The sequence below is a fragment of the Anser brachyrhynchus genome, assembly GCF_964034855.1.
Source record: "Anser brachyrhynchus genome assembly, chromosome: Z".
Taxonomy (NCBI): Eukaryota; Metazoa; Chordata; class Aves; order Anseriformes; family Anatidae; genus Anser; species Anser brachyrhynchus.
Window position 1 is genome coordinate 59851913 of NC_137697.1, and position 25747 is coordinate 59877659.

At 41.9% G+C, this 25747-nt stretch overlaps 1 protein-coding gene across 8 annotated transcripts in view; it reads left to right on the forward strand.

The window, feature by feature from the left end:
• ZNF608 (zinc finger protein 608) overlaps nt 1-25747 on the forward strand; it is a gene marked incomplete at its 3' end in the record, with an annotated part of 110685 nt that extends 84938 nt beyond the window's left edge. For 6 of the 8 annotated variants that reach the window (XM_080574887.1, XM_080574883.1, XM_080574884.1 and 3 more), the window contains one exon: nt 1-25747. In XM_080574887.1, coding sequence (XP_080431013.1) covers nt 1-137 — 137 coding nt within the window. The other 2 variants (XM_080574888.1, XM_080574889.1) reach the window with 2 other exon arrangements.

Consider the following 25747-nt stretch of genomic DNA (forward strand, 5'->3'; position numbering starts at 1 on the left):
AGAATGATGAGTTTGGAGATGTACATTGTCATGTGACTGGATCACATGAGGAAGCGCTTTATTACAGACATCAGTTCCATGGTGTTAATTTGAAATGCCTTAATGGCAGGCAAAAACCAGTCATTTCATTTTTGTAAATTGCAGATTTTATCACAGAGTAACAAATGTTGCTGTAATTAGACTTCTGTTTTTATATATATATATGCGTATATATATATACATATATATATAAAAATATATATATATTCTTTACTTTTTTTGTATCAATAACCAGGCTCGCACACAGGGTCTGCTGCTAAGTTGCAAACCACATAGTAAAAGGAGAAATGTATTTGTCATGTTTAGAAAGTGTTAACCGCAAAAGGTTGTTTGTTTCTTTTCTCTTCTTTCTTTTTTTTTCTTTTCTTTCATATTGTAAATAAATAATGTTATGTATCAGTGTGCCTGAACCTTGCGTACCCTTCTGATATTTCCCACAAGCTCTCAGAGAGGCTAACTGTGATGACACTTTGGTACAATGTAGATGTCTATTTGGTGGCTCCTATTAAGATGCATCAGTGTAAAATGTTACTGTATTCACTGTTTCATTGTAATTGTGTATTGTGAAAAATATACCTTTGGAAGGCATGGGGATCTTAGTACCACAAAAACTGTGTTGTACATAATGTAAAATTTTTAAATGGAAAATAATGAGCATCTGTGAATAATGAAATGTCTTTTTTGATAATCTTGAATGGCAGATAACCAATAGCCTGCATAACAGAAGACATCTGTGATTGTTCTATTACTTGAATAGTCCTGCAGTCTTTTTTTTAATGTTTACAATTATCCAGTTTTAGAAGAGAGACTTTAATGCCATTGCCTGGTTACTTGTTTTATGCTGTAATCTAGTTTATTTTATGTAAAATGTATATTGAATGCTTTCATTTTTATACCTGCCTTAAATAATTTGGCAATCAGAATAAAGAAAAAAAGTTGTTTTTGTACTTTCTTGGTGTCTATGGGCCACTTTGAAAGATGTGTCGTAGGTGTAGATAGCAGAGCCTGAAGCTGCCGTTCCACTGCTGGTCTGTGTCTCAGAAGTTCTCCCTGGGGCTCAGTTACCAGTGTGCCCCCGCAGCGATCCTCTGCCTGCCCTGCTGGGCCCGCAGTGCTGTCCTCTCCCAGGGGCTATGCGGGACCCGAGCCAGGTGATAGCACTGGACCTCTTTCTGTTGACCCCAGTAGGCTTGGAAAAGGCCCATAGTAGCCTCGGGTGGTATTAGAGGTACTCCAAAAGGCATTAGAGATTTGCCTTTTTTAGCACAGCTCTGTGTACTATAAATTTCAGGTGATTTTTTTTTTTTGGTTATGTCTGTATTGCACCCCCCCAAAATGAATAGATGCACAAAAACTGAGGACATGTAGAGTAAAAGAAAAAGGCCATTGCTGTGCTTAACCATTGGTACTTGTATTACCACAAAATAAATATTTTTTGTGGCTATACCACCTGGTTTGTTTAATTGCACTAAACACAGTACACAGTAATATGAAAACATTAATTATGACTTGAAAAAAGTCAGATTTACTGGTCAGGTTTTTGAGGCTTTAACTTCTATCCTTTCCTGCGTATCCCAGTTATATTAGTAGTCAAAACTGTTTTTTAAAGTTTTACTGTTTTGTTTTTTTTGGCAGGGTGAATTACTAGAAGTTAGAGCTTGTTTATGAAGTTGGTTCCATTCCTCCTGCCTTGTGAATACTTAATGCAGAAGGATGAATTAAAGATTCCCAGCAGACAAGCACACTTGGACTTTTTATATTACTATGATGAATCTGCCATTCATATTGGTATAATTGTTTTATTTTTATAGGCATAAAATAAGTTCCCATAGTGACTAGTAATAAGGTTTATTGATTTTTACTACACATTATTCATCTGTGGCTTACTCCTATCATCTTGTTCTGAACACGTTCAGAAGTTTCACAGTGGTGACATACTACAAATTAGCTTCCTCAAAAATGGGAAGGAAGAGGTGTTTTTTTTTGTGGATGGGGATATTGTGAATGCAGAACTCCTGAAAAATAAGTGCCTTATTACTTCTATATTAAAAGCTTAGATGGTTTTTGTATTGAAATGTACCATTGATTTCTTTTCAGTCTAGACCATTAATGCTTCTGCAGCAAAACAGATCTTATAAATTCACACTATTGGTGATTTTGATTTAGTGTGATTTAATATAGTGTTGTAAGTAACTGGAATGAATTACTCTGATTGATATGGGGTAAGCAGCAGTTAAAATTATAATTAATGTTATAACTTTATTATATCCTTGAAATTTGTAAGAGAGGCTAACAGGCATTGCCATTTATTTTCTTCCTCCACTTAAGGTTATTCTTTTCCTTCTATCTTCATAACTTTTAATTTAGCACTTGCCGTGCTGACCTTCTTAAAGGCTGTGCAGCTGGCTCAATAACTCCCCAAAGCCAAAAGATATCCATCTACGTGTCCAAGTTTGACATGTAGCTGCTGTAATCATTTCATCCTTGTGTATCCAAAGGATGAGCAAACTGAAGCAGCAGTATGAGGAAGACAATTTACAAACCTGGGAACTTCGGGCCACAGAAGCTGGTCACTGGAAGGGGGCAGCTGAAGCAGCATGGTACAGATGTATCTGTGCTGTTGTTTTCCACAAGGCAGGGCTTGTGCTCCTTGTGACCTCCAGCTAACACCCTTACCACTCTGCTCTGCTAGCAGCTACAGTCAGTGACCCTGTTCTGTTTTTCATTTGGGTGTTCCAGCTGTCTTGTAGAGGTGAACGAGGGCTTTAGTATTACAGTGACTTCTGTGAGTTTCTAACCTGTCCATGGCATGCAGCTAGAGGAATGAAAGGTCTGTCAGTGGGAGCCCATCACACCAACCCAAAACCCCAGCCGGGGAGTTATTGCCTGTGGTGCTTGCACTGGGAAGAAAACAGATGTGAATGGGGAGGGCGTGGTTGGTTGGTTGGTTGGTTGGTTTGTTTGATTAATCTTGCAGGTCTAGAGGCTCAAATAAGACAGGGGTCTAACTGACTGAGTTGGATGACTAGCAGGGCTAGACTGGAACTGTTGAAAGTGCGGCCCAGGAGAAACATTTTTCCAGTTTCATATTTTTAGGTTCCCTGGTCATTTTAGTGAACACCTAAGAACTCATAGAGCTAATTCTGTGCCATCTTATCCCATCCCTTGTTTCTGAAGGGTGTGTTGGTTGGATGTAATCACTGGGTCATTAAGTCTCTGACAATTGCTGGCAGTGCCTGTGCTTTCAGAAGATGTAAGATGAGAGAATCCATTAATGCATTCTAAAATACACCAGGTATCACTGATAGCACAAAAAACACCATAAACAACACCATGTTGCCCTTATGCAGCTCTCCACCCTGGCTGTTGTCAGGGAAGGAGTGGAAGAGTTGTGCAAGGAATCTAGTGCTTATTCCTTCTGGCATCATGGTCTTGCCACTCTTATCACAACTGACAGATGTACCGTCCTCATTATGCAAGAAAATCTCATTCTAATATTTGCTTGCCATACTCTCTCGCTCCTCTTTCTCTCCACATCTTTCTCCTTCTCTCCCCTTCACCTTACTTGGCCACTTGGCCACAGTAGAGCCCTCTAGCTTACTTCCATTTGATATCATCAAAACTTACTCATTCTATCTGTACAGCTAAAATCCTTCTGCATACATTTGTGATCTCAGCTCTTGATTAGTTTCCGACCTTTTCTTTTATCACCTTCCCTTCTTTGACCTGTGTTTTTTTTTCTTCCTGTCTTATGCTGTGTTAATGTATCCTGTTTCTCTTCAGCATAAAGTGTTTGGGACACAGAACATGTCTCACTTGAAATTCCCACAGCGTAGGTCATATTTATAGTTCTTTCAGAGTAATAGCAATGGATGCTTCTAACATCATGTAGATGATAGTGCAAGATGTCATGAGTAGTTAGAGCAGACCATTACTAACAAGGAGTTTAAGATAACTGACAAAAGACTTCATGATTTTGAAAGCTATGTTGAAACCATTACTGCCTCGAAAACTGGGAATGATATCAAGCCTATACAGGAAGTCTAAAGCTGTACTTCCTTGAATCAGAGAGAACTGGAGGTATATAGTCATCGCCTAATGAGCCAGCTTTGCTCTGCTTTAGAAAAGAGATGTTTTCTTCATTTGTTTCAGTCTTAACCTTTACCTAGCTTTCTGTGTTAAATACTCTACAGCATTACCATGAACTACAGTTTTCCTTAATGTAGGTTTTTCATTAGGCTATTGTCTAAGCTCAGATAGCCAGATAGCCTTTTTTTTTTTTTTTTTGTAAGTCCTACTTGTTACTTTTACTTAGAAATATATGATGGTTTCATTTTCATTCAAGTGCACATTTGACTTTTGGTAGCAGAATAAGCTATCCACTTCAGTTTAACGTGGAAAAAACCTAGGTCTTGATTTGTACTGTTTTCATTATGCTCTTTATCCCTTTCGTTAGAGCACAAGCTTTAAAAGATACTCTCTTTTTTACAGAAAGTGGAAAACAAAAGAAGTCTAATAACTTGTAAGTGCGTTTCAGCTCATATTCAGGATGTCTTTACTTACCCAGTGAACATTCTGCTTTACCAGAGAGCATGGAATGTCCTTTCTGGCATATCCACTGTTTACTAGCTGAAGCTGTTTCATTTTGAGGAATGGGAAAGCTTTTCAAAGACACTACTTTTTCACTTTCTTAACGGTTTCTGTAAGGAATTTTAATGCCTATAAAATACCATTTAAATCCTCATGGTGTCTGTTAGTAATTTTAAGCAACACATGCTAAATAGCACTCTCAACCTCAGTAGTAACTCTGAAACTTCTTGTCTAGGCTGATAAATTAGCAAACTTAGGATTTTGCAAAGGTAATTATTAGTTGCTGCCTGACAATATTTATCAAGTAGAAAACTTGTTATTCTCCACCATAATATAGAAAAATGCTCTGGGGACTTTGAAAGCATATGTTGTTACAGACAAATGAACTGCTATAAAACGAAGCCAGTACCTGTAGTAATGTTTCGGTAGCTTTGTAGTAGTTTTAGTAGCGTTGTGAAGTAATTTGGGGTGGTATAATGGTGTATGTTAGTTACATGATTTCTGTTGTTTGAGTTTGCTGATGGTAGAACAGTGCTTATTTATAGCTTTCACCATAATACTTCAGGATTTCTTTATGAAACTGAATGGTACAGCAGTGCCTGATGAAAAAAAAAAAAACAAAAACAAAACAAAAAAACTGAATCAGGAAGCAAAGGTTCTCTGAAAGCTCCTTTAAACCCTAAACACAAGAGACTAATTTTAAGGTATACATCTTGACAGGTAGAGTAAACGGTTGCAGTTCCTGGCTGAGAAGGGTGTGATGAGACCAGGATGGCCCCAGGGGAACCCCTGCTGCTGGCCATACCCTGGCAGTGGTGAACAAAGACGTGTAGTTTCTGTTGGACTTGGTTTGGAGCTGTTTCTAATAGAAGGATATGCAGGAAATGTGCTTCAGTCAGACCCTCGTTAATATTTTCTTGATTAGTCAAAAGAAAGTTGAAAGAGGAATTTTGCGTGTGTATTTCAAGTCAGACTCTTACAGAACAGTGGAAGTGAGGTGAGATAAAAAGCCCCAGAGTTTTCTGATTGAAGAACTTCTTACGTAGTTAACAGGCTGCCATGAAAAAAATGTTCCTCTTTTTCTTTGCATTTTTTCCTATTTTCTCGGTTATATAAACTTGAGTCCACAAGACACTAGAAAAAACTTGAGGGGAGAGGGGAAAATTATCCCCTCCGTATCCAACACGGGTGACTGAAAGGGATAAGCTTTGCAGTTAGCTTTAACAGGAGCTGGCCTCTAATGTGTGCGCACAAATTGGGTAGCTTCCTTGTCAGAACCAGTTTCTCCTTGATAAGTCTCTATTCAGTGCTGCTGGTTGCTTCAAAAACCTGACTACCTTCTTCCTTTGGGTCTCTGTGTTCCCCAGGAGACAGTGCGAAGAAGCAGATCAAGGGCTAGATGGACTGCAGGGAGGGCTGACGGTTCTGCTATTCCATTGCTTATGCATGCTAGAGCAAGGCTTTTTTAATGGCCTTTTCTTCGCACCTTTCCCCACCTCCATCTCCACATCAGTTTAAGTGCTCACAGAGATGAGCCTGATCAAGTCACTGATTTTTAAGCAGAGCTCCATACAGAAAAGGTCATTGAAATGTCAATGATACAATATGTCTCCCCATGCCATGCTTTGAAACATAACAACTTAGTACCAGGCTTTGCCTCAAGTGTCTGCTGAGCCCTTTCATGATCATTCTGCTTTCAAATAATCTGGCTTCCTTTAACAGAGAATTTGCCAAATGCTCAGCCTCTGTAGCTGTCTTGTGATTTCATTGAATTCAGATGGCCAGTTTCCATTTTACATCCTGTGGTGGTTTAACACCAATGGACAGCTCAGTACCAACACACCACTCTCTCACTCCCCCTCCTCAGAAGGGGTGTTGGAGGAAATTTGATGGAAAAAGGTTTGTAGGTTGAGATAAGGACAGAAAGATCACTCCCAAGTTACCATCACGGGCAAAACAGACTCAGCATAAGGAAGATTAATGTAATTTACCACCAACTAATAACAGACCAGTGCAAGGAGGACTAAAACTAAAAAAACCTCCCCCTGATTCACCCTCTTCCACCTCCTCCCCCCAAGCAGTGCAGGAGAACAAGGAATGGGGGCTGCGGTCAGTTCCTGATGCTTTGTCTCTGCCACTCCATCACGGTCACTCCCTGCCCCTGCTCCCCGTGGGGTCCCTCCCACGGGATGCCTCCTTCCCGAACTGAGCCTGCGGGGGCTGCCCACAGGCAGCAGCTCTTCAAGAACTGCTCCCACACGGCTCCGTACCACGGGGTCCATCCATCCCCCAGGAGCAAACTGCTCCAGCACGGGTCCCCCACGGGTGGGCGGCAGCTCCCCCAGACCCCCTGCTCCTGCGTGGGCTCCTCTCCACGGGCTGCAGCTCCGGCCCGGGGCCTGCTCCTGCGGGGGCTCTCCATGGGCCGCAGCCTCCTCCAGGCCACATCCACCTGCTCCACCGGGGGCTCCTCCACGGGGGGGCTGCAGCGTGGAGATCTGCTCCGTGTGGGACCCGTGGGCTGCACGGGGACAGCCTGCTCCACCAGGGGCCTCTCCACAGGCCGCAGGGGAACGGCTGCTCCCTGCCTGCAGCACTTCCTGCTGCACTGACCTGGGGGGCTGCAGGGCTGGTTCTCCCCCCTCTCTCTCAGCTACTGTTGCCCAGCAGATTTTTTTTTCCCCTTTCTTCAATCTGCTCTCACAGAGGCCCAACCAACGTCACTCCCTGGCTTGGCTCTGGCCCATGGCCGGTCCCTTGTGGAGCAGCTGTAGCTGGCTCTGATCTGACATGGGGCAGCTGGTGGGCTTTGCTCCCAGAGGCCACCCCTGCAGCTCCCCTGCTACCAAAACTTTGCCATGTAAGCCCAATATATGTCAAGTCTGTCCCCAGCTTTGTTACAGCAAGTTACTGCTCTAAAGAACCAAGGTGCAGAAGAAACTACCATATAAGAAAACACCAAAAATCACAGGAAAGTGATCACTGTCTTTATGCTAGAGCACCTTTCATTAGTTCTAGGTGAGCTCTCCTGTTGCAACTCAGATAAGGATTTGGGACCTCGAGATAGAGCAATAATTGCTTCTTATTATAGGTCTTTATTTCTTCCTTGAGTATATACACATGCAAGTCTCTCTCGGATGTTTATGTACTCACTATCTCCTTCATTAAAGGGTCACATATAAATAATATATGCATTATTTGATATTAATTTTCTTAGGGTTTTCTTTTGAAGCCTATTGGCAATAAAATAGTCCTCTAGGTTACTAATAACTGCTTAACTTTGGCCTTTTATCTCTACACCTGGTGCTAGGTCATGAGCTTTTAAAAATGTCTCACTTGTAAAAGAGTTTGTTTTCCTGAGAGATGGATGTACCAAAATTCAGTATTGTTAAAGAAGAGCAGCGTGCATGTCAGTGTATGGGGCTGGTAGATCATTCAACATATATATCTATATATACCATGTATCTCTCTCTCTCAGGAGAGAATGACTAAAACTGGCCCTGATGTGTAGGCAGGACAAGATTGACATAAAAGTGACCCAACTGAAAACTGCTGAGTCTGCCCTACAGACTCCCATGCTAAACTTTGTACTGGAACAGGGATTTGGATAGTCACAAGTCCAGCAGGGTCACCCAAGCAGCACAAGGAACAGTGAGTGGCATCGCACAAGTCACTGGGCAAGCACAGATGAGCACCAAGCGTGTAGAGAGCAAATGCTGATACCAGGGGCTGCAAGGCCTCCTAGTAAAGCATTGGCACTGGACAGACAGGTCTTGTTTATGTAGCTAATGTGGATCAAGGACCCTCAGCGCCAATCTGACTGTTGTGAAGTGCTCAGGCACCCACTGCAGGCTCGTGTTTTACTGGCTCTTGAGCTGCCATCTCAGTACACTTTGTTTTCTTCAGTGGTACAGGTCTGCAGCATCAAGAGACATGATGTTTGTTATCTCAGGAGTGGTGAGGGTTATTAAGTCCAAACAATGTACAGAAAATGAGACAAGATAAAGCATGAGGTAACCTCAGAGCTCAAGCTTGGCCATGACAACTTTGTCTTTAGAAGGCACTACACCTGTCATGTTACAAACAGGCAACTCCCCTCTCTCAGAGGAAGATGATTTCACTCGTTTTCCAGCTGCTTTACAGAAAGAACCGGTCTTTTCTGTCTGCCATATGAAGACAGAAGTTCCTCTTTTATAGAGAAAAAGAACTTTATCACAGAGGAGAACATTATCAGCCAGGAGACTGTATCTGTCAAACCAGAAGTGTGTTTCTCCGTTTACACTTCCTGTCATGGCAGTAAGTTGAAAACTTCGGTCCTGTTCTCTGTGTTTTCTTGTTAAGTAGATCCAATTCTTATATTTTTGGGGGGCCCATGAAATGGCAGTATTAGATTACTAGCCACCAGTACAAAGGACCTATATTTTTTCCTCATTAATTGGCTGATACACGTTTGAAAATCCATCCAGAATATTTTTCTCTGTAACAAGTGTATTTCCATAATGAGACATGATAGTTTTGTTCTTACTAGATGCTTTTGTTTTGGCTGCTATATTTTTGGACAATTAGCACTTCAGCATGCAGCATTAAAAGAGGCCTCAGCTGAATCTTCAAAATTAGTATTAGACTTTCATACTATTTGTCATAATATTTGACAAAGCCAGGCTCTTTTTAGTGGTGCCTAGTGGCAAGACAAGTGGCAATGAACACAAACTGAAGTACAGGAGGAAACACTCCTTTGGTGTATGAGTGACTGAGTACAGGTTGCCTAAGGAGGCTGTGGAGACATCCCTGTTGGAGATACTCCAAAGCTGCTGGCTGTATTCCTGGGAAAGCAGCTCTAAGTGTCCCTGCCTGAGCCGGGAAGTTGGACCAGATGCCTCCAGAGGTCCCTGCCAACCTCAGCACTTCTTGTGATATTGTGATTAAGTGTCATGTATTTTTAGTAATGTTTTGTTTTGTTTTGAGATCTTGTTCATGTGAAAAGGAGAAAAAAGTTTCAAGGTGTTCAACTTCCACAATTTTCCCCCTATTTCTTTAAAAAGACAAAATGCATTCACAGGCCATTCAGATTCTTGGCAGCATCTGGTACCAGATACAAAGGAAAAGAAATTTCAGACCAGGTCACTGGTTTCAAGGAGATATCTATCAATAATGCAGTTACCCCTCTAACTTGTACTAAAGCTTATTTGACTAGTGTATAATGATCAGTAGAATAAGAATTGAAAATCTCTGTATGTGACATCTGTAAAGCAAACACATGACACTGGTTTCAGGAGAAGGTCTATCAGGGCATTTATGGCAGTGAGGGACCTCTTCACCATACCCCTTTCACACACCCACAACCCTTTTTTAAACTATGCGTTTGCCCCTGGCTCAGCTGTTGTATTTAGTCCCTAAGATAGCATCAAGGTCCGATGCTGTACTTGAATCAACAGCTGAATTACCCCTATCTTCTAACACCATCAAAAGTAAATTGCTAACTAATCACCAAGGAAAAGAGACTTGAAGAAGAATGAGTAGTTCTATGAGAATTGCAGCTAGTAAAGACAAGATTTCAATGGCTTTCTTGCCTGTTTGGACTCTCAGATGTTCAATAAGGTGTGAACTTCATATTTTTTTTTCCTAATTGAGGCCACTAACAGGCTGCCTCTCCTTTGCCTGCTTGCCAGTACTTGTGAAGCTATAGGGTGTTTTTGGAGCATGCATCTGTAGGTTAACTACAACAGGCTCGATTGATGTGTGCAAGGGAAACGTGTGACCACAGGAGCTGTAAATGAGAGTTGTGCGAGGCTCTTGTCTTTGTAGCCTGGTTATGTGTCCTGAGCAACCAAAACCTAATCCTAAAGGTGGCATTGGGCTAGCCACATCTTCTCCCTTCACAATGCAGGGGTGTGTTTGGGGCCTCACCTGAGCCCTGTCTGTGAAACTGCACTATGCCCTGCACCACAGGCAGGATGCAGGACATTTCCAGGGATCACAGCTGCTGTAAGGAGAAATAGCTGGTTTACTGCTTGTTCCTTTTAAGGGTAAAGCCATGAATAACACGGGAAACTGAAATAAGTGTAGGTCATGGCTCTTGACTCCTAGATTCATCAGTAATCGCAAGAACGTGTAATTCTGAATTAATCCACTGTAGAGTTATTTATATATTTAGCTGTAGGTTTTACATGTACCAATTACATACACACAAGCAACAGAGAAATATGGATTAAGGAAAGCTGTGGCCACAGTCTTTTTTTAATGCTTTTGGGTGTTAACAAATAACAATGAATTTTTCTACTGTTTAATAACAAGCTAGTTAAGATTCAAAAAAAAAAGTTATTTTTGAAAGCTCTGGGTAGTAACAACATAATGGTTTCATTATCTAAAGTTCAGTCACAACAAGGACAAAAAAATCTCTCTTGTGTGTGCTGAAGAGCTTTTCAGTTCTGAAAAAAAAAATCAATACCATATTCACACTAATGTTTGCTTGCATAAAATATTGACTATGGTCACACTGGCAGTTTTACATAAAGACTTAAAAGCAGTCTTGATTGTCTGAAAGGTTCTAATTGTTTTTCCCCCTTCCTGAAAGAGTAATGAAAGGACAACTAAAAAGCAGAACTATATAGTTATTTTATAACTGGCACTAACAAATTTCACCAATTACAGAGTCCATTCTGTAAGCAATGAATGTGTGGCTCCCAATTAATCTAGTGTACCTCCAGGCAAGGTCTAAATCAGCTGGATACAGCTAAAGCAATTTGCACACAGCTAAAAGCAAATTGGAAAATAAGTGTTCCACGCTACTGCCTATCTTTCCAAGCCAAATACACAATCAGTATTCTGGCAGCAGCACTCTGTCATGTTATTTGCAGCTATCAATTTTAATTATAACAATTATTGATTAGTTGGGAAAGTGAATAATCTAATGTTCAAATGAGGTTGGCGCGGCTTCTGGGGATCTTTATTTCCCTTTCATGTGCATGTCCATTTAGAGTTAGGAAGTATCAAGCAAAGATACCTGCAGCACATTGCTAAGCTTAGCTAACTGTAATTGAAGTCACAGCAGTGATTATTTTTTGTTGCTGTTGTTGTTGTTGTTTACAACAAACATCCATTGTTAGGATTCACTGGTCTGCTGTGCAAAAAGGGTTGATATGAATTGAATTAGGGCACGAGAAGGGTCAGTTCAGGACTGTAGGCCAATAATTCCAGACGTGGGCATCTAAAATCAGGCATCTAATTTCTTTCTTAACCACCCAAATGAATGAGCTGTTTTGCACAGGAAGGGAGGATTCTCCTGTTGACCAATGACAGCAGCAATTTTGCTAACCTATTTACTTTTGGACACAAGCTGTTTCTTCTTGTAAAACAATGCTTCCCTTGGAAGAGAGAAGAAAGGAACTAATCCCACCCTTGCTACACTGACAAGAGTTTTATGTGTTTTAGCTAAATAAACAGTGTGGGGAGGAGCACTGGACTGGAGCAGGGCTGCAGCCACAAAGGCTGAAAACAAACTTTCTGAATCCAAGTGTTTGGCGCAGGCTCATCCAGACAGCTAACCAAACGGCTGCATTGCTGAAGACACATGGTTTGCACCTGGAGCTGTACGCTGAGCAGTCGGCTGGGCAGGCAGGAGCTCCCTCCCATGCCTCCCTCCCCCTCCTCCGGAGCTGTAACCTGTAGCTCAGAGCTGCCGGGGGCAGGTGCGTTGGACTAGAAGACATCTCCAGTGGATCAGGAGCCAGAGAACGTGATAACAGCAGCAGACATTGGAACAAATGAAACAAAGCAAAAAATAGCAAAGGCAGAGGAATGAATCGTGAATGTGCTGAGCATGGGAATGGCCAGGTCTGGTAACAAAACTGCTCCCTGAGAGAAGAGCACAGCAGAACCCTTGGATAACCACGCATACGTGTGTGTCTCCAGTGACATGGTCACCTTCGGCATGTGCACACGTGGTGGGTTTTGTGTCTCCTGCTCTGTGTTTTGTCTTTCTGAGCTATTTTGTTCCGTGTCAGGATTTAGTATTCCCACTGAAAGTATTTTACCCTGCCCTCCAAATATTCCAGCATGGTCTACTCAATCCTGTACAAACATGCTTAAAGACGGAGCTCTGTCCCAGTCAATTTCCTCCTTCCTTTCTTTCTTTTTGGTTGTGTTGAGGACAAAAAACAAATGGGTAGCAGCTTCCTGCTTAATACTATTTTCCACAATAGCACTGTTGTACTAGAGAACCATGAAATGTTATGGATTGCAGTCCTTTAATCTGACATACAAAAGTGTGATTCATAGTTTGTTAGGCCATGAATTGAACATCTCACAGCTTCTCCATCATTTAGAATGTAGTATTAATATTAAAATTGCTCTGCCTGTCCATAACTTTGGGATAAGAAATGTTCCTCAAGGGACCCCACTCCATCTGCAATAAGTGCTTTTCACTTCAGATTAATACATTTTCATTTGCCCTGTCATCCCATGCAGGCAGAGTGGGCCTCAAGCCACATGGGGTCAAGTAGGGGTCCAATTAGGCAAAGTTATTTTTAAGTTCTGGAGGGCATGGGGTCAGCACACTGGAGAGATTTAAGCACCTAAAGATGTAGATAGGTAGATATATATTTCCACAAGTGCTATCACAGTGAAATCAAGGGGAGTTAGGCATCTGGCAACTATCTAGCAAAGCACATTTTGAGATTCCCTTGAAGAGCTTTCTAGGCACCTGAATGCTCTTGAAAATCCAGCTGCTTCTGCAGCAGAAAGGTCCACACAACACAGTTGCCTCACTTTCCCTCTTCTGGCACCTCAAGTCTGCCAAGATGTAGCTCCAGGGCTAAAATGCAAAGCTCAGAGTTGCAGCGGCTTTCAGGCGCACGCTGTGCAGGAGGACAGCCAGGAGGCCACCCTGGGACACGAAGCTGCTGGGGAGCCGGTCGGGAGGCAGAAGGACAGAGTCCCCAGGCACATGTCCATGCTGAGCAATGCTGGGTGGCCCTGCGGCCAGGGAACCTGCTTGCTCGGTGCTCTTTGCAGTACTCGGGGTGAAGGAAGGTCAAAGAGGAGGTCAAGGAACATGGGGCCAAACATCTGGCTAGCTTGGTCATCACCGGTGGCCACAAGCAAATGCCTGGGAAAGAGCACGAAGAGGATACTCACCCATGCCAACACTCTCCTGCTTTCTGGCAGTTTTCATCCAGGGTATTTTCCGACCCTCTTTTGTTTTTTTTATGTAATAATGTACAAACATTTTTCAACTGCTTGTTCACTCCCCTCTTGAACGCAGTATAAACTTCTTGTGTTCACAGTGTCCCTTGCCATGGATTTTCCCATGTGTGCTGCCCATTGCATGAAGACCTTCTGTGTGCTCTGACTGCAATGCCTGTTACCTTTATTTGATAGACCTGGATTCCTGTACTGGAAGTAACAAAACCAATTTCAGTTCTAATCATCTTCCTTCTATACCTCTTGTGATTTTATAGACTTTAATATATTCTCCCTTAAGTGATCTTTTTTTTTCCCTCACTGAAGATTTCCAGACTAATTTTTTTTTCTTCATTTTTTTCCCCTGCTATATGGAGACTATCAATCATTCTTGCCATCCTTCCCTGAACCTCTTTTTTTATTTCTAATGTAATTGTTAAGCTGTGGCGACACATATCCATCTTCCTGTTGTGAGAACTCCCCTTTTATTCATACCTTTAGCTTTCTGGGTTTTAGCCAGTTTTTTCCCTATGCGCATTTCTATGCTGGTGAGTTTCTTTCAAAGCCATCATGTGTCATAGTTTTGTCTGGGACAGAGTTAATTTTCTATGTAGAGGTTCACACAATACTCTGTTTTGGAGTTGTGATGAAAACAGTGGTGACAGCACACGGATGTGTCAGTTGTTGCAGAGCAGTGCTCACACAAAGCCAAGGACATTTCAGCTTCTGGTGCTGCCCTGCAAGCAGGAAGCTGGGGGTGCACCAGGAGCTGGGAGGGGACACAGCCAGGACAGCTGGCCCAGGCTGGCCAAAGGGATGTCCCATACTGTGTGGTGTCATGGTCAGCAATACAATCTGGGGTAAAGAAGGAGGAAGGGGGAATGTTTGGAGTGATGGCGTTTGTCTGCCCAAGGAACCGCTATGCATGCTGAGCCCTGCTTTCCTGGGAGTGGCTGAACACCTGCCTGCCAATGGGAAGCAGTGAATGAATTCCTCATTTTGCTTTTCTTGTGTGCATAGCTTTTGCTTTCCCAAGTGAGCTGTCTCTATCTCAACCCATGAGCTCTCTCAGTTTTACCTTCCTGATTCTCTCCCCCATTAACCTGGGGAGAGTGGGTGAGTGGCTGGGTGGTGCTGAGCTGCCTGCCAGGTTAAACTACAGCAGTCCTTTATGGAGCCCAACGTATATCATGAAGGGTTTGAGATGATGACAGATTTGATTGGAGTGTAGAGATATTATAGCTGTTTAGCTGCTAATTAGCTGGCTCCTGTGCTTGCCATGGGGCTTGCTTGCCTTACTTTATGTTAGAGTCCAGTGCTTTTTAGTGGCTGCTTCTGCTTCTGCCATTTGCTCTACTCCTTAGCGTCTTGCTTTGCTGTGCCTGGCAACATTTTGATATCAGCTGTGACCATTCTCTGGGGCTGTCGGATGGCCAGATCTTTGCTGCTGTTCTTGTTTTTGTTCTCATTGCTGCTGTACTAGACAGGCTGGAGCTCCAGACTAAACTCAAGTCAGAGGGACTGTGAGCTGTGGGTGAGTCCACATGAGAGCACGTACACCCCAAAGTGTCTGCGGCCATGGAGAAGTCCATGCTGTGTAGCAGGTACACCTTGCAGTGTCCATGGATAAGGACATGCCAGAACACCTTGAAGTGTCTGGCTGTGGATAAGACCATGACACAGCAGGTGTCTGAGGCCAGTGAAAAGGGCTGTGCCAGAGCAGGGACACCTCAAAGTGACTGTGGCCCATTAGTAAGTCCACACCAGAGCAGGTAGACCCCAAGGCATTAGAAGCCATGGATAAGTCCACAACACAGTAGGTAGACTTCTGAAGGGACTGTGGCTCATGAATGAGGCCATTCCAGAGCAGGTACACCTCTAAGGGACTGTGGCCAGTGGACAAGCCCAGGCTGGAGCAGGGGCAAGGGGATGAGTTCACTGCAATGCTAAACCCTACGGCCTGGTCCAAAAGGACAAGGGGTGGAGATTGTGATGGATATGCCTTCAAACTGTTGTAACCCTTGATCACAGGATTCCTATAGCAGGAAGCACTTGAATCAAGAGAGGATGAGCCTCACGAGAAGCAGTGCAAGTACAGCAGTGACCCGACCTGAGCTGGCTTTGGCGTCCAATAACTCCACACAACACACCGCCTCTCCTGTCCTGAGCAACCGCCGTAACAGATAGAAGCTAAGTCATGGACTAAAAGAAATCAGTGGACTTTTTATGGACATTTTATGGACATTTCATATGGATGGTCCATAGACTAAGAATATTACATCTGTTTATTAATTGAAGGGTGGTGATTAATGAGTATGTATTGGAAAGTATGGGACCTGAGCATGACATAAATGGTATGGAACAAGGGGTGGATATTGTCATGGTTTTGGCTGGGATAGAGTTAATTTTCTTTGTAGAGGCTCACACAATGCTGTGTTTTGGATTTATGGTGAAAATAGTGGTGATAACACACCGATGTTTTTAGTTGTTGCAGAGCAGCACTTACACAGAGCCAAGGACGTTTCAGTTTCTGGTGCTGCCCTGCCAGCGAGGAGGCTTGGGGTGCACCAGGAGCTGGGAGGGGACACAGCCGGGACTGCTGGCACAGGCTCACCAAGGGGATATTCCATACCATATACCGTCATGCTCAGCATTAAAAGCTGGGGTAAAGAAGGAGGAAAGGGGGAACGTTCAGAGTGATGGCGTTTGTCTGCCCAAGGAACCATTATGCGTGCTGAGCCCTGCTTTCCTGGGAGTGGCTGAACGCCTGCCTGCCAATGGGAAGCAGCGAATGAATTCCTTGTTTTGCTTTTCTTGCGTGCGCGCCTTTTGCTTTACCTAGTAAACTGTCTTTATCTCAACCCATGAGTTCTTGCGCTTTTACCTTTCTGATTCTTTCCCTCATTCTACTTGGGTAGAATGAGCTGCTGGTGTACTTAGCTGCCTGCTGAGTTTAACTACAGCATCGTGAAAGACTCTGCCAAGAAGCTCTTGGAAAACCAACTAGACAATATTACTTGGGTGATCTGGTTGAATCATCCTTACCATATGCCTGTTGATCCCCCAAAAGGCTCTTAAGAGGCTTGTAAGGCAGGACATCCCCTGACAGAAATTCCAAGTCTGGAAGTGCCTTTTGTGTTTGCATACAGCAGGAAAAAGCAGTAAAGTTGCTAAGTGATGGGTATTTGGACATTTTAATCTAGCACAACGAAATGTCATGTGATTTTGTATAGACTCAGAATTGAGCAGATGAGCCACGACTGTCTTAGGACACTCTGGAGCCCAATGAAGGTCAGAAACAGGTACCCACAGCTGTATTTTATTAAACCCAACTCCTTGTTTTTCTCTTAGAATCACAGAACACCCAGCTTGATGCAGGTCTGGTTAGATGAGGTTCCTCAGGGCTGTGTCCAGTTGAGTTTTAAATATATTCAAGGGTGAAAATCCCACACCTCTCCAGGCTTCTCTTCCAGTGCCTCACCACCTTCATGGTGAAAATTGTTTTTATTTTACCTAGTTGAAGTTTCCCATGTTCCAGCTTGTGTTTGTTGTTTCTTCTCACATTCCTGTCCAGCTTTGGGACTGGCTCCACTTTCCCTATATCCTCCCATTAAGTAGTTGTAGACAGCAGTCAGGTCACCTTTCAGCCTTCTGTTCTGAAAGTTGAACTAAGCCAGTGCCTTTTAGTCAAAAAGAGGTTGTACATTGGCTTGACAGCAGCAGCAGCATTTTTCAAGTCTTGTCCTTACAAATGAATATTTGGGGCCATTGTATTACAAATGAATACAATGGCCGGGATACACATGCTATTCACATGGAGTTGGAAGAAATTTTTAGCAAGTTTTTTTAATTAGGTTTCTCAAGAGCAGGTGATTAGATCTAAAGAATAAGCCAGTGTCTAACAGTTCCTTAAGAACTGTCTGACTGATGTTGTATTTACAGCACACGCTGGGGTAGACAGTGTGTGTGCTAGGAATTTCATTCCAAACAGAGTACTGACCCCCGAGGGGACCATTAAAAGTCAGCAGAAATTGAAGCAATTCAGCATTCATCAGCTTGGGCTGAAGTGATTTCAGTACTATGATCCATCAGAGTGTACGATATGAGCTTTGCAAAGATCAGCTGGGGTTTTAACTGCTGGTTTGCATACCTGAGGTCTGACACCCTCCAAAACCTGTGCGTGGCTCTTGATGTCCCCATGGCTCTTCGCAGAAGGGACAGGGCTCCATAGCAGGAGCACAGCCTTCCCTTGCAGAGAGAGCCTTCGGCGTGGTACTGAGTGGTTGTTCCTCTGTCTGATGGCATGTTAGGAGCACCACCACTCAAATGTCCTCCACCATTTCGCTATTTCACAGCTACGAGTCTACCAGTGAGTGAAGTGGGAAGGTGAGCTGAGTCTTTTCAGTCTGCTGGTGATAACAGATTACTGTCTCAGTCACTCCAAAGAGGATAATGAAGTACATTTCCCAAAGTTTGAGTACGGTATGAAGTAGATAAAGACAAATCAGCTATTATCAGCCTGGAGAATAGCAAAAATCTCTCCAGAACAGCTGCTTTCATAAAATTCCTGCTGTCTTGATAGGAAATACAATTGGCAGCTCACATGAGACTCTGACCACAGCAAATCTGACATTGACTGTCTGCTTAGATTATGATCCAAATCTAAAATCCAAAGTGTTCAGAGCCAAGAATTTGGGTCCAGGCTGTGTGTCCTCCCATCTACAGCCCTGGAATTTATTACAATTCTCCACCACTTCAAAAACATATGTTTAGCAAGTGTCAAATGAGAAGCATTATTGCAGACTGCAAACCAGGCTCTAGCTTCTCTTGCAGAGATACATAGCAGCAGCCCAGGCTCCAGTGTTTAGTTCAGAGACTGCAGTCCACTCGAATGTATATTGGTCTCTATTGCAGGAAATGTGGGTGACTCCTCATGTATGTGGCATATAGTTCAGTGGTCTTTACAGCTGTAGGTGCTAACATCCTGTTTCAGCTTGTTCACAAATTAATTCTAGCTATAACAGGAATTCTATAAGGCTCTTATGCAGGCAAGCACATAGAGCTAAATACCTGCAAATCTCCTTTAAAAATATATTAATATTAATTTTATGCATGTGTGAGGAAGAGATGGTACTGCCTAAAGGGACTGAATAGAATCTGATCCATTAAATATTTCCAGTGTTGAATATAGTATTTCCTCCAAACTGCATGTACTTCTGAATATGCCTTCGTTCACATATATTTCAGAGATAATAGTATAACTGTGGTATAATGCTTCATTCTGGCTTTCAGAGATAACAGGGCTAAAAATGCAAAACAATATCAAGCAAATCTGGACAGTGTGAAAATAAATAATAAAAAAAGAGCAGCTGAGGCTGTCCTTGACAACATTACTGCTAAAAGTGACCTACCCTGACTAATGCATCCATTTCATAGGATTTAGGACTCTTATAGTGGTTTTGTAATATGATAAAGCATCTCTAAAGATGTCTTTTGAAAAAGAGGAGAAAATTGCAGCTGATGCAAAGTTTCCATGAAGGAAGGCTCATTAAAAAAGCTTATGGTTAGAAGTAATTCCACAGTAAAGGACATATATTTGCCTTTCTGTTTCTCTTATTTTTAATGTGTGATATATTCTGTTTTTAAGGATACTTTTAAAATTTCTTATGTATAGATATATATACACGTATATATGCACACATATATAATGTAAACTCATTGGTCTTACACTTTCTTTTTTCCTACATCAGTCCCATTCCCCTCTCAGCAGTGAATTATACAGATTTATGTTCACATAAGTAATTAATAATTAACAACAATTAACAATTAATAATTAATCCAAATTTGCAGTCATGTCAAGGGTATAGAGGTAATCTGGCCTGATGAATCAAGCAGAGAGTAAAAAACATGCCATTCCCAAAGAAATTAATGGACTTTGTTTTCACTTAAAGCAGGGATGACTTTGGTACAATAACAAAGAATTTCACAAATTTGGACCAGTTCACTAACAAGAAATTTACACCACTCTCTACTTGCCTCTGAATCTGACCCTTTCACTTTAGCTTGAATTGATGATTGCTGTGGGAGCAGAGGAAACTAACTGGATGCACATCTTTGGAGTGAACATAACTCAGTGAGCAAACTGTAAAAGAATTTGAGGGCAAAGTCATCCAAGGATTAAAAAAAAGCCACTAAATAAACACCAGGAAAAAGAGTGTGTCTGTCTGATTTCACTGTCACTTGTCTGTGATGGCTGGCACTCTTAAATGCTAGAGCTGCACCCTGTTAAAATTTAATTTGCTCTCAGTGAGAGCAGGGCACACACAAACCTCATTTTAACAAACCCTTGAGAAGTGGCCTGCAATCAAACCCACTGCCCGTGGTTCATCCTGATCCTGCTGGTTGCTGTGGGCTTCTCTGCAGACATCTCAGTGGGAAGACCAAGGTGGGCTCCGTGGATGCTGGACTGCTGGGAGAAGCCCTCTCACATCACGTTCATTAGACCTGAGTCACAGCGCAGGCACCAGGGGCTCGGAAATGTTTCACAATGCGGCGCTGAACCGAGCTACATGGCTGACCTGCTTCAGCCAAAGGAAAGAAAGCCTGCATTAGCATGTGAGCAGAGGAAGTCAAAATGATCTCATTCATAGAGCCTTCTCCCATTTATGTAAGGGGCCCTGGCCCGCACAGAAGAGCATGTCTTTCTCTGGGCCACACAGGGCTGTCTGCCTAATTTTCCTCGTTCTTAACCTTTGCTTCTCCATAGGACTGAAGTGCAAGACAAAGCCAGGACGCTGCATTCTTCCTTTATATCTTAGCTACAATAGCAAGGAGGTGGCAGGGTTAAAAATGTTTGCACACCCATGCGATAGCGTGAATGCAGAAAGCTGTTCTGGGGTCCCTGTCTCTGGGCTGTACGGGCTGGCGGGCTGGAGAGCATGCATACATGTAGCAGGCAGCCACAGCCACACGGCCTCAAATGTAAGCCACCGAGTTTAAATTAATGATAAAAAATAGCTTCTAAATAATAAAAGTCCCCAAAGCAAAACTTTCATCTGATACTACTAATTGCCATTTGAATTAGTTCTTCTCTATAATGCCACATTAGCACAGCAGCACATTAATTATTGAACAATATTTAAATCATTCTGAAGTAAGCAATACATTCATTTAACATTTATTTTAGATGGGAAATATCTCCCGTAGGATGTTACGTTTTATATATTCATATATATATATATAATTAAAATTATAATTATATATATATATATAACAAAATCATTTATATAACAAAATCATTTGTTTTTCACCCACTTTTCACAGTTGTGAATTTTAGTGAAGACAATGCTGCAGTTGAACCACACGGTTCAGAAGAAAAGTATTTATCATATTTTTGATCTAATAATTAATTCATTTTTAAAGTTGTGCCTCTTAGCAAGTATTTCCTAGCAAGCTTTTTCTAGTGTTTTGTTGCTGTATTGGTTGACAGATTAGTAAATTTCTTTTTAAAGGAGTCTACCTTGATTGAATTAGTTATTCATGCTGCTAATAAAACTATATAATAAAACTATATTGATTGTGCCAACATGGCTCTTGAATCTGACTTACTGTTGAAGTGCTAAAATTCACCTTCTTCTGAAAAAGAATGCAGCCTTTCTGTGACTTTAGATGGTATCTGTACAGTGTAACAGTTTAAATTACTTTGTCTGAAAGTAAAGGCAGAGATATATGATGGTAGAAATATATTAGTGATAACTTTATTCCCTTACTATTGTATTATGCTGCAAAACCTATTTCTTCTTTAGAAAATATTCAAAGTAGGTTTTAGTATTTTGTATGATCCCTTTTGTGTTGCCTTATAAGAAGTGCCTTCAGGTACATCTTCTATTAAGTTTATTAAACAAATATTAATTCTACCTTCTTTCTCTCAACAGAGAGATTTTAAGGTGCAAGTCAGAACATCCTGGCCACTCACAGCCTTACAGAGTGCTCTGTAAGTCAGAGTGCTCACTCACAGCCTGACATATACCCAGGCAAAACCCACAAAGTATATGCCTATATTGTCCTTACAGGGCATGCTCGTGAAGGTATTGATATGACTACTCAGGGCCTCATCAGAGGACGCTCAGATAATGTATGCCTGTGTGGGTGGGCAGCACAGTGCTGGACACATACTGGGTCATGACAAAAAAGGGAGAGGTACCATTAGTGCTTGACCTGGCCTATGTACTGAAGACATTTTGCACAGCTTCCGGGTAGCTTCTTCTCTTTCCCCTCCAAAAGCTATACTGTATGCTCACCCTTGAGCTATACTACAGGATGCTCTAAGACCCAAATGAACGTCTTAAAGGGCTTTTTAGGGACTAAATGAGTCACAGGAGTATCTGCTTCTACAATGCCATTTTGTATGTCATCTCCTCAAGTGATATACACAAACTTTGGAGGTACCCCATGTGTGTCCTAATACATATGGTGTTAAACTGAAGATAACAGTTCCGGGAAATCACAGCTAGGTCAGAGCAAATACAGATCCAGGATGTTTCAAGCCTGAGAAAAGGATGTTGCAGTCCCTGAAAAAACTGTGGTACAGATCTCCTGGTGAGTTGCTTTCAAGCACCCGAAGGACAAGAATGCAACTGGGAAAAGCCAACACATATTTACCGAGGGTAAAGTTTGAATATGACACCAAAGTAGTAGCAGCTTTTATGTACAGAGGGAGGAAGAGCCACTGTACAGAAAGACATTGACAGGTTGGATGGTTTGGTCATAAAGAATGGCACAAGGTTTAACAAAGTTAACTTTTAAGTCCTGTACCTGGGACAGAGTGATCTCAAGCAAAGGCATGGGCTGCAGTCTGACTGGGTAAAGGCACTGGTCACCACTGTGAGCATGAGCCAGCAGCATGCCCTAGCAGGAATGCAAGCCAGTCCTGGGCCACATCAGGCCAAATTCTATCCTAGCCTGGACACCAGCCTGAAATCTGGATGGTCAGTCACATACCATGTCTGACAGCCCTGGTGTTCTGGAGTCCTATTTCTTCATTCTCACATTTCTCCTTTGTAGATGCTCGTTCCATTCAGATGCCTCTGAGTTTTTATTTCTATTCTCATTCTTGCTTACAGTCTGTTTCTCTAAATTCCTCGCTTCACACACTTTGCATCTAGTTTTATGAAAACCTCATCTTTTCACTGAGTGATACGACCATTTGCATTTCCCCACATAATGTTCTGACATTTAAACCTTCAGGACAATATTCCATTCCCTTTGTGAGAAACTACCTTGCAACATCAGCCCTCACTAATATTTGGATTCTTCTTAGAACTATGCTCTTTTCCCCAAGCTATAAATTCCTCCAGGTGATTAGTAATTGCAGAATGTGCAAGTGTTGATGGATTATGAACTTGCTTAGCTAACCACTTTGTAGGGCAAGATTAGCAGGAAAATATGGAAGGAAATCTGGATGTTGCGTCTCTAATTCATTAGCCTTCCATGGTTTTGTTAGTCTCCTTATCAGAACTGAGGAAAGACACCACAATGTTGCATAAACATAAAAGCCCTCAGCAGAATTTCTAACACTAAGTGGAAGACAACTCACCCATGATGTGTTGCTTCAAAGGATGACCTCAACACAGTAGACATGAGAAATCTACTGTAGGTTTCCCAAAGTAGACCTCATAATTTTGAAAGATGCAACTTCTTTTGCACAATGCTGAGATGATAGCATGTATAGAAGACTCAAAGATCTTTGCAAGCACAGAGAAGTACAATGCAATTTTAGAAATTTTTAAAATCTGTCTTTAAGTTCTGGATTCAAGGATTTTCTAAGGATGGTCACACTTCAGCAACAAAAAGAATTTCTATGTGGGTGCTGCTAAAATTCTTTGCAGAAGCTTTAAAATGTCTGGTTTTTAATTGAGACTGCACTTGGTCCTTAAAGGGACCCCCTGTAGCAAACAAGTCTGGATTTCCCATGTGAGGGAAACTTACCTTGAGGCAGTCAGACCTAGGTCAAAGACCCGAACCAGGGCTTGCTGGTTTTTGTAGGTCCTTTTTCCCGTTAGATCAGAGGTCTTTTTTTCACTCCTGTCTCATGAGGATATGACTAGATTTTCTTTTCATTTCCAGTGTCCAAGTCTCTAAGACTTATTGCCTGCTAAGACTGTGATGAACAGCTTCTGGTTCTGTCCAGATCTGGGCTACTTATGATCCTTAGCTACTAATTTATTTCCTTAGTGTTTGTTTGGGTATTGGCATTATTTAGCAATGAGCAAGAATGGTAGCTATACCTCTGGAGCACCTAAAGGTTATTATTTTGTTCAATCTGAAGTACTGATCTGAGCAGCACACTGCACCTTTTGGGTAGGAGAAACATTTTCCAGGTATGTGACTGACTGTTTCCAGTGTCCATACACTATTGATGAAGCATTTTCTATACAGTACTGTGCAAGAAATCATGACGTTTTTGAGAATTTGTCTGCATCTCATTTTGTCAAAATACACTGTATTTCAGATTCACTGCACATGACACTTCTGGATTGTTTCATCTCATTTTGTGCTGTAAAACCAGTTGCCTAGTTCTTTTTATCCTGAATATAAGGGAGAAATGACATATTTTGTCAACAGACTAAGATAATGGAAGTCAGTTGTCTTAGCCTTTCTCTCAGAGCTGGGTATGAGCCATCTGACTAGGATATTAAAAGTGGTGAATAACCTAACAAGGGTGAACAGGTCTTACTTGAAGACAGATATCTTCCCCAGACCTATCTGACCTCTCTCCCTACTCCACTGAAGAACCATCCTTGGAAAACAGGAGAGTAACAAAGAAGAGGAAAGGAGTGCAGCTGCCTCAGTCATAAATTGAACCTGAAGAATAACTGAAGAGGGAAAAACTAACTCTGGCCAAGAGACATATGTAGGGTTCTTGTTTGTACATGGATCAGTGTGGTTTATGTATTATCCAAGAATAAAGTATTTTAAAAATCCTTCCGCAGATTTTTTTTTTTTTAATATTTTCAACCAGAGTGCCACAGAAGAGCTCTTGGAAGTCTGTATGAACTATATGGGAAACTTTGTGATGGGGGTCTGCTGCATGGACTTGGCTGAGACTCTTCTTCTGTTGAGGAAAAAGGAGTCTCCCAAACCAGAACCCACATCCAGGGTACACCCAGGTGACTCACAGGTGGAAAATTATCAGAATTATTTGTGTGGGAAATCACAAGATCCAAACCCTGTGCAGACTGATTTCCGAGCACGTGATATGACTCAGCTGTTGCTGTAGTGCAAATAAAACAAGAGGTGAAAAAGAAAGATGGGAGAGTAGTATTTCTGTCAGTAGAAATATTTCTTTTGCTGCAGGACAGGAAGAGAGACCTCATAAGGAATGAGAGGTTAAAAGCACCATATGTTGGAAATAGGATGTGGGGAAATCCTGTACTGAGAAAGAGTTAAAAGGAGAGATTCAATGGCAAGAAAAAGTAGACTTTGGGAATAAAGGATAAGGATGAACGTGATAGGGGACAGCAAGAAAGAGACAATAGAATGCAATGAAAAGAAACAGACGAACAGAAAACAAGCATAAGATCACAGCAAAAGGAGAGAGATGTATGTGTATGTGGTGTATGTGGTGTCAGTAATGTGTGTGTATGTGTCAGTGTATGTGGGTCAGTAATGGGTGCTGGGCATAAAAGCAATGAAGAATGAATGGAAGAGAAATGCTCCTTTCAAAGAGAAAAAGGACAAGTAGTTACAGAAGAGAAGGGCAAGAGAACAATGTGCAGAAAAATAAAAAAAAATTGAAGATAAATAATACAGAAGTGAATAGAATAAACCAGAACTAATAGAAAAGAACAGGGAGGGAAAAAGCCTAAAGAGAGTAAAAAGATAAGCCAATATTTAAAAAAAAAAAAAAAAAGACTGATTTTAATTGGATTTATTTGTG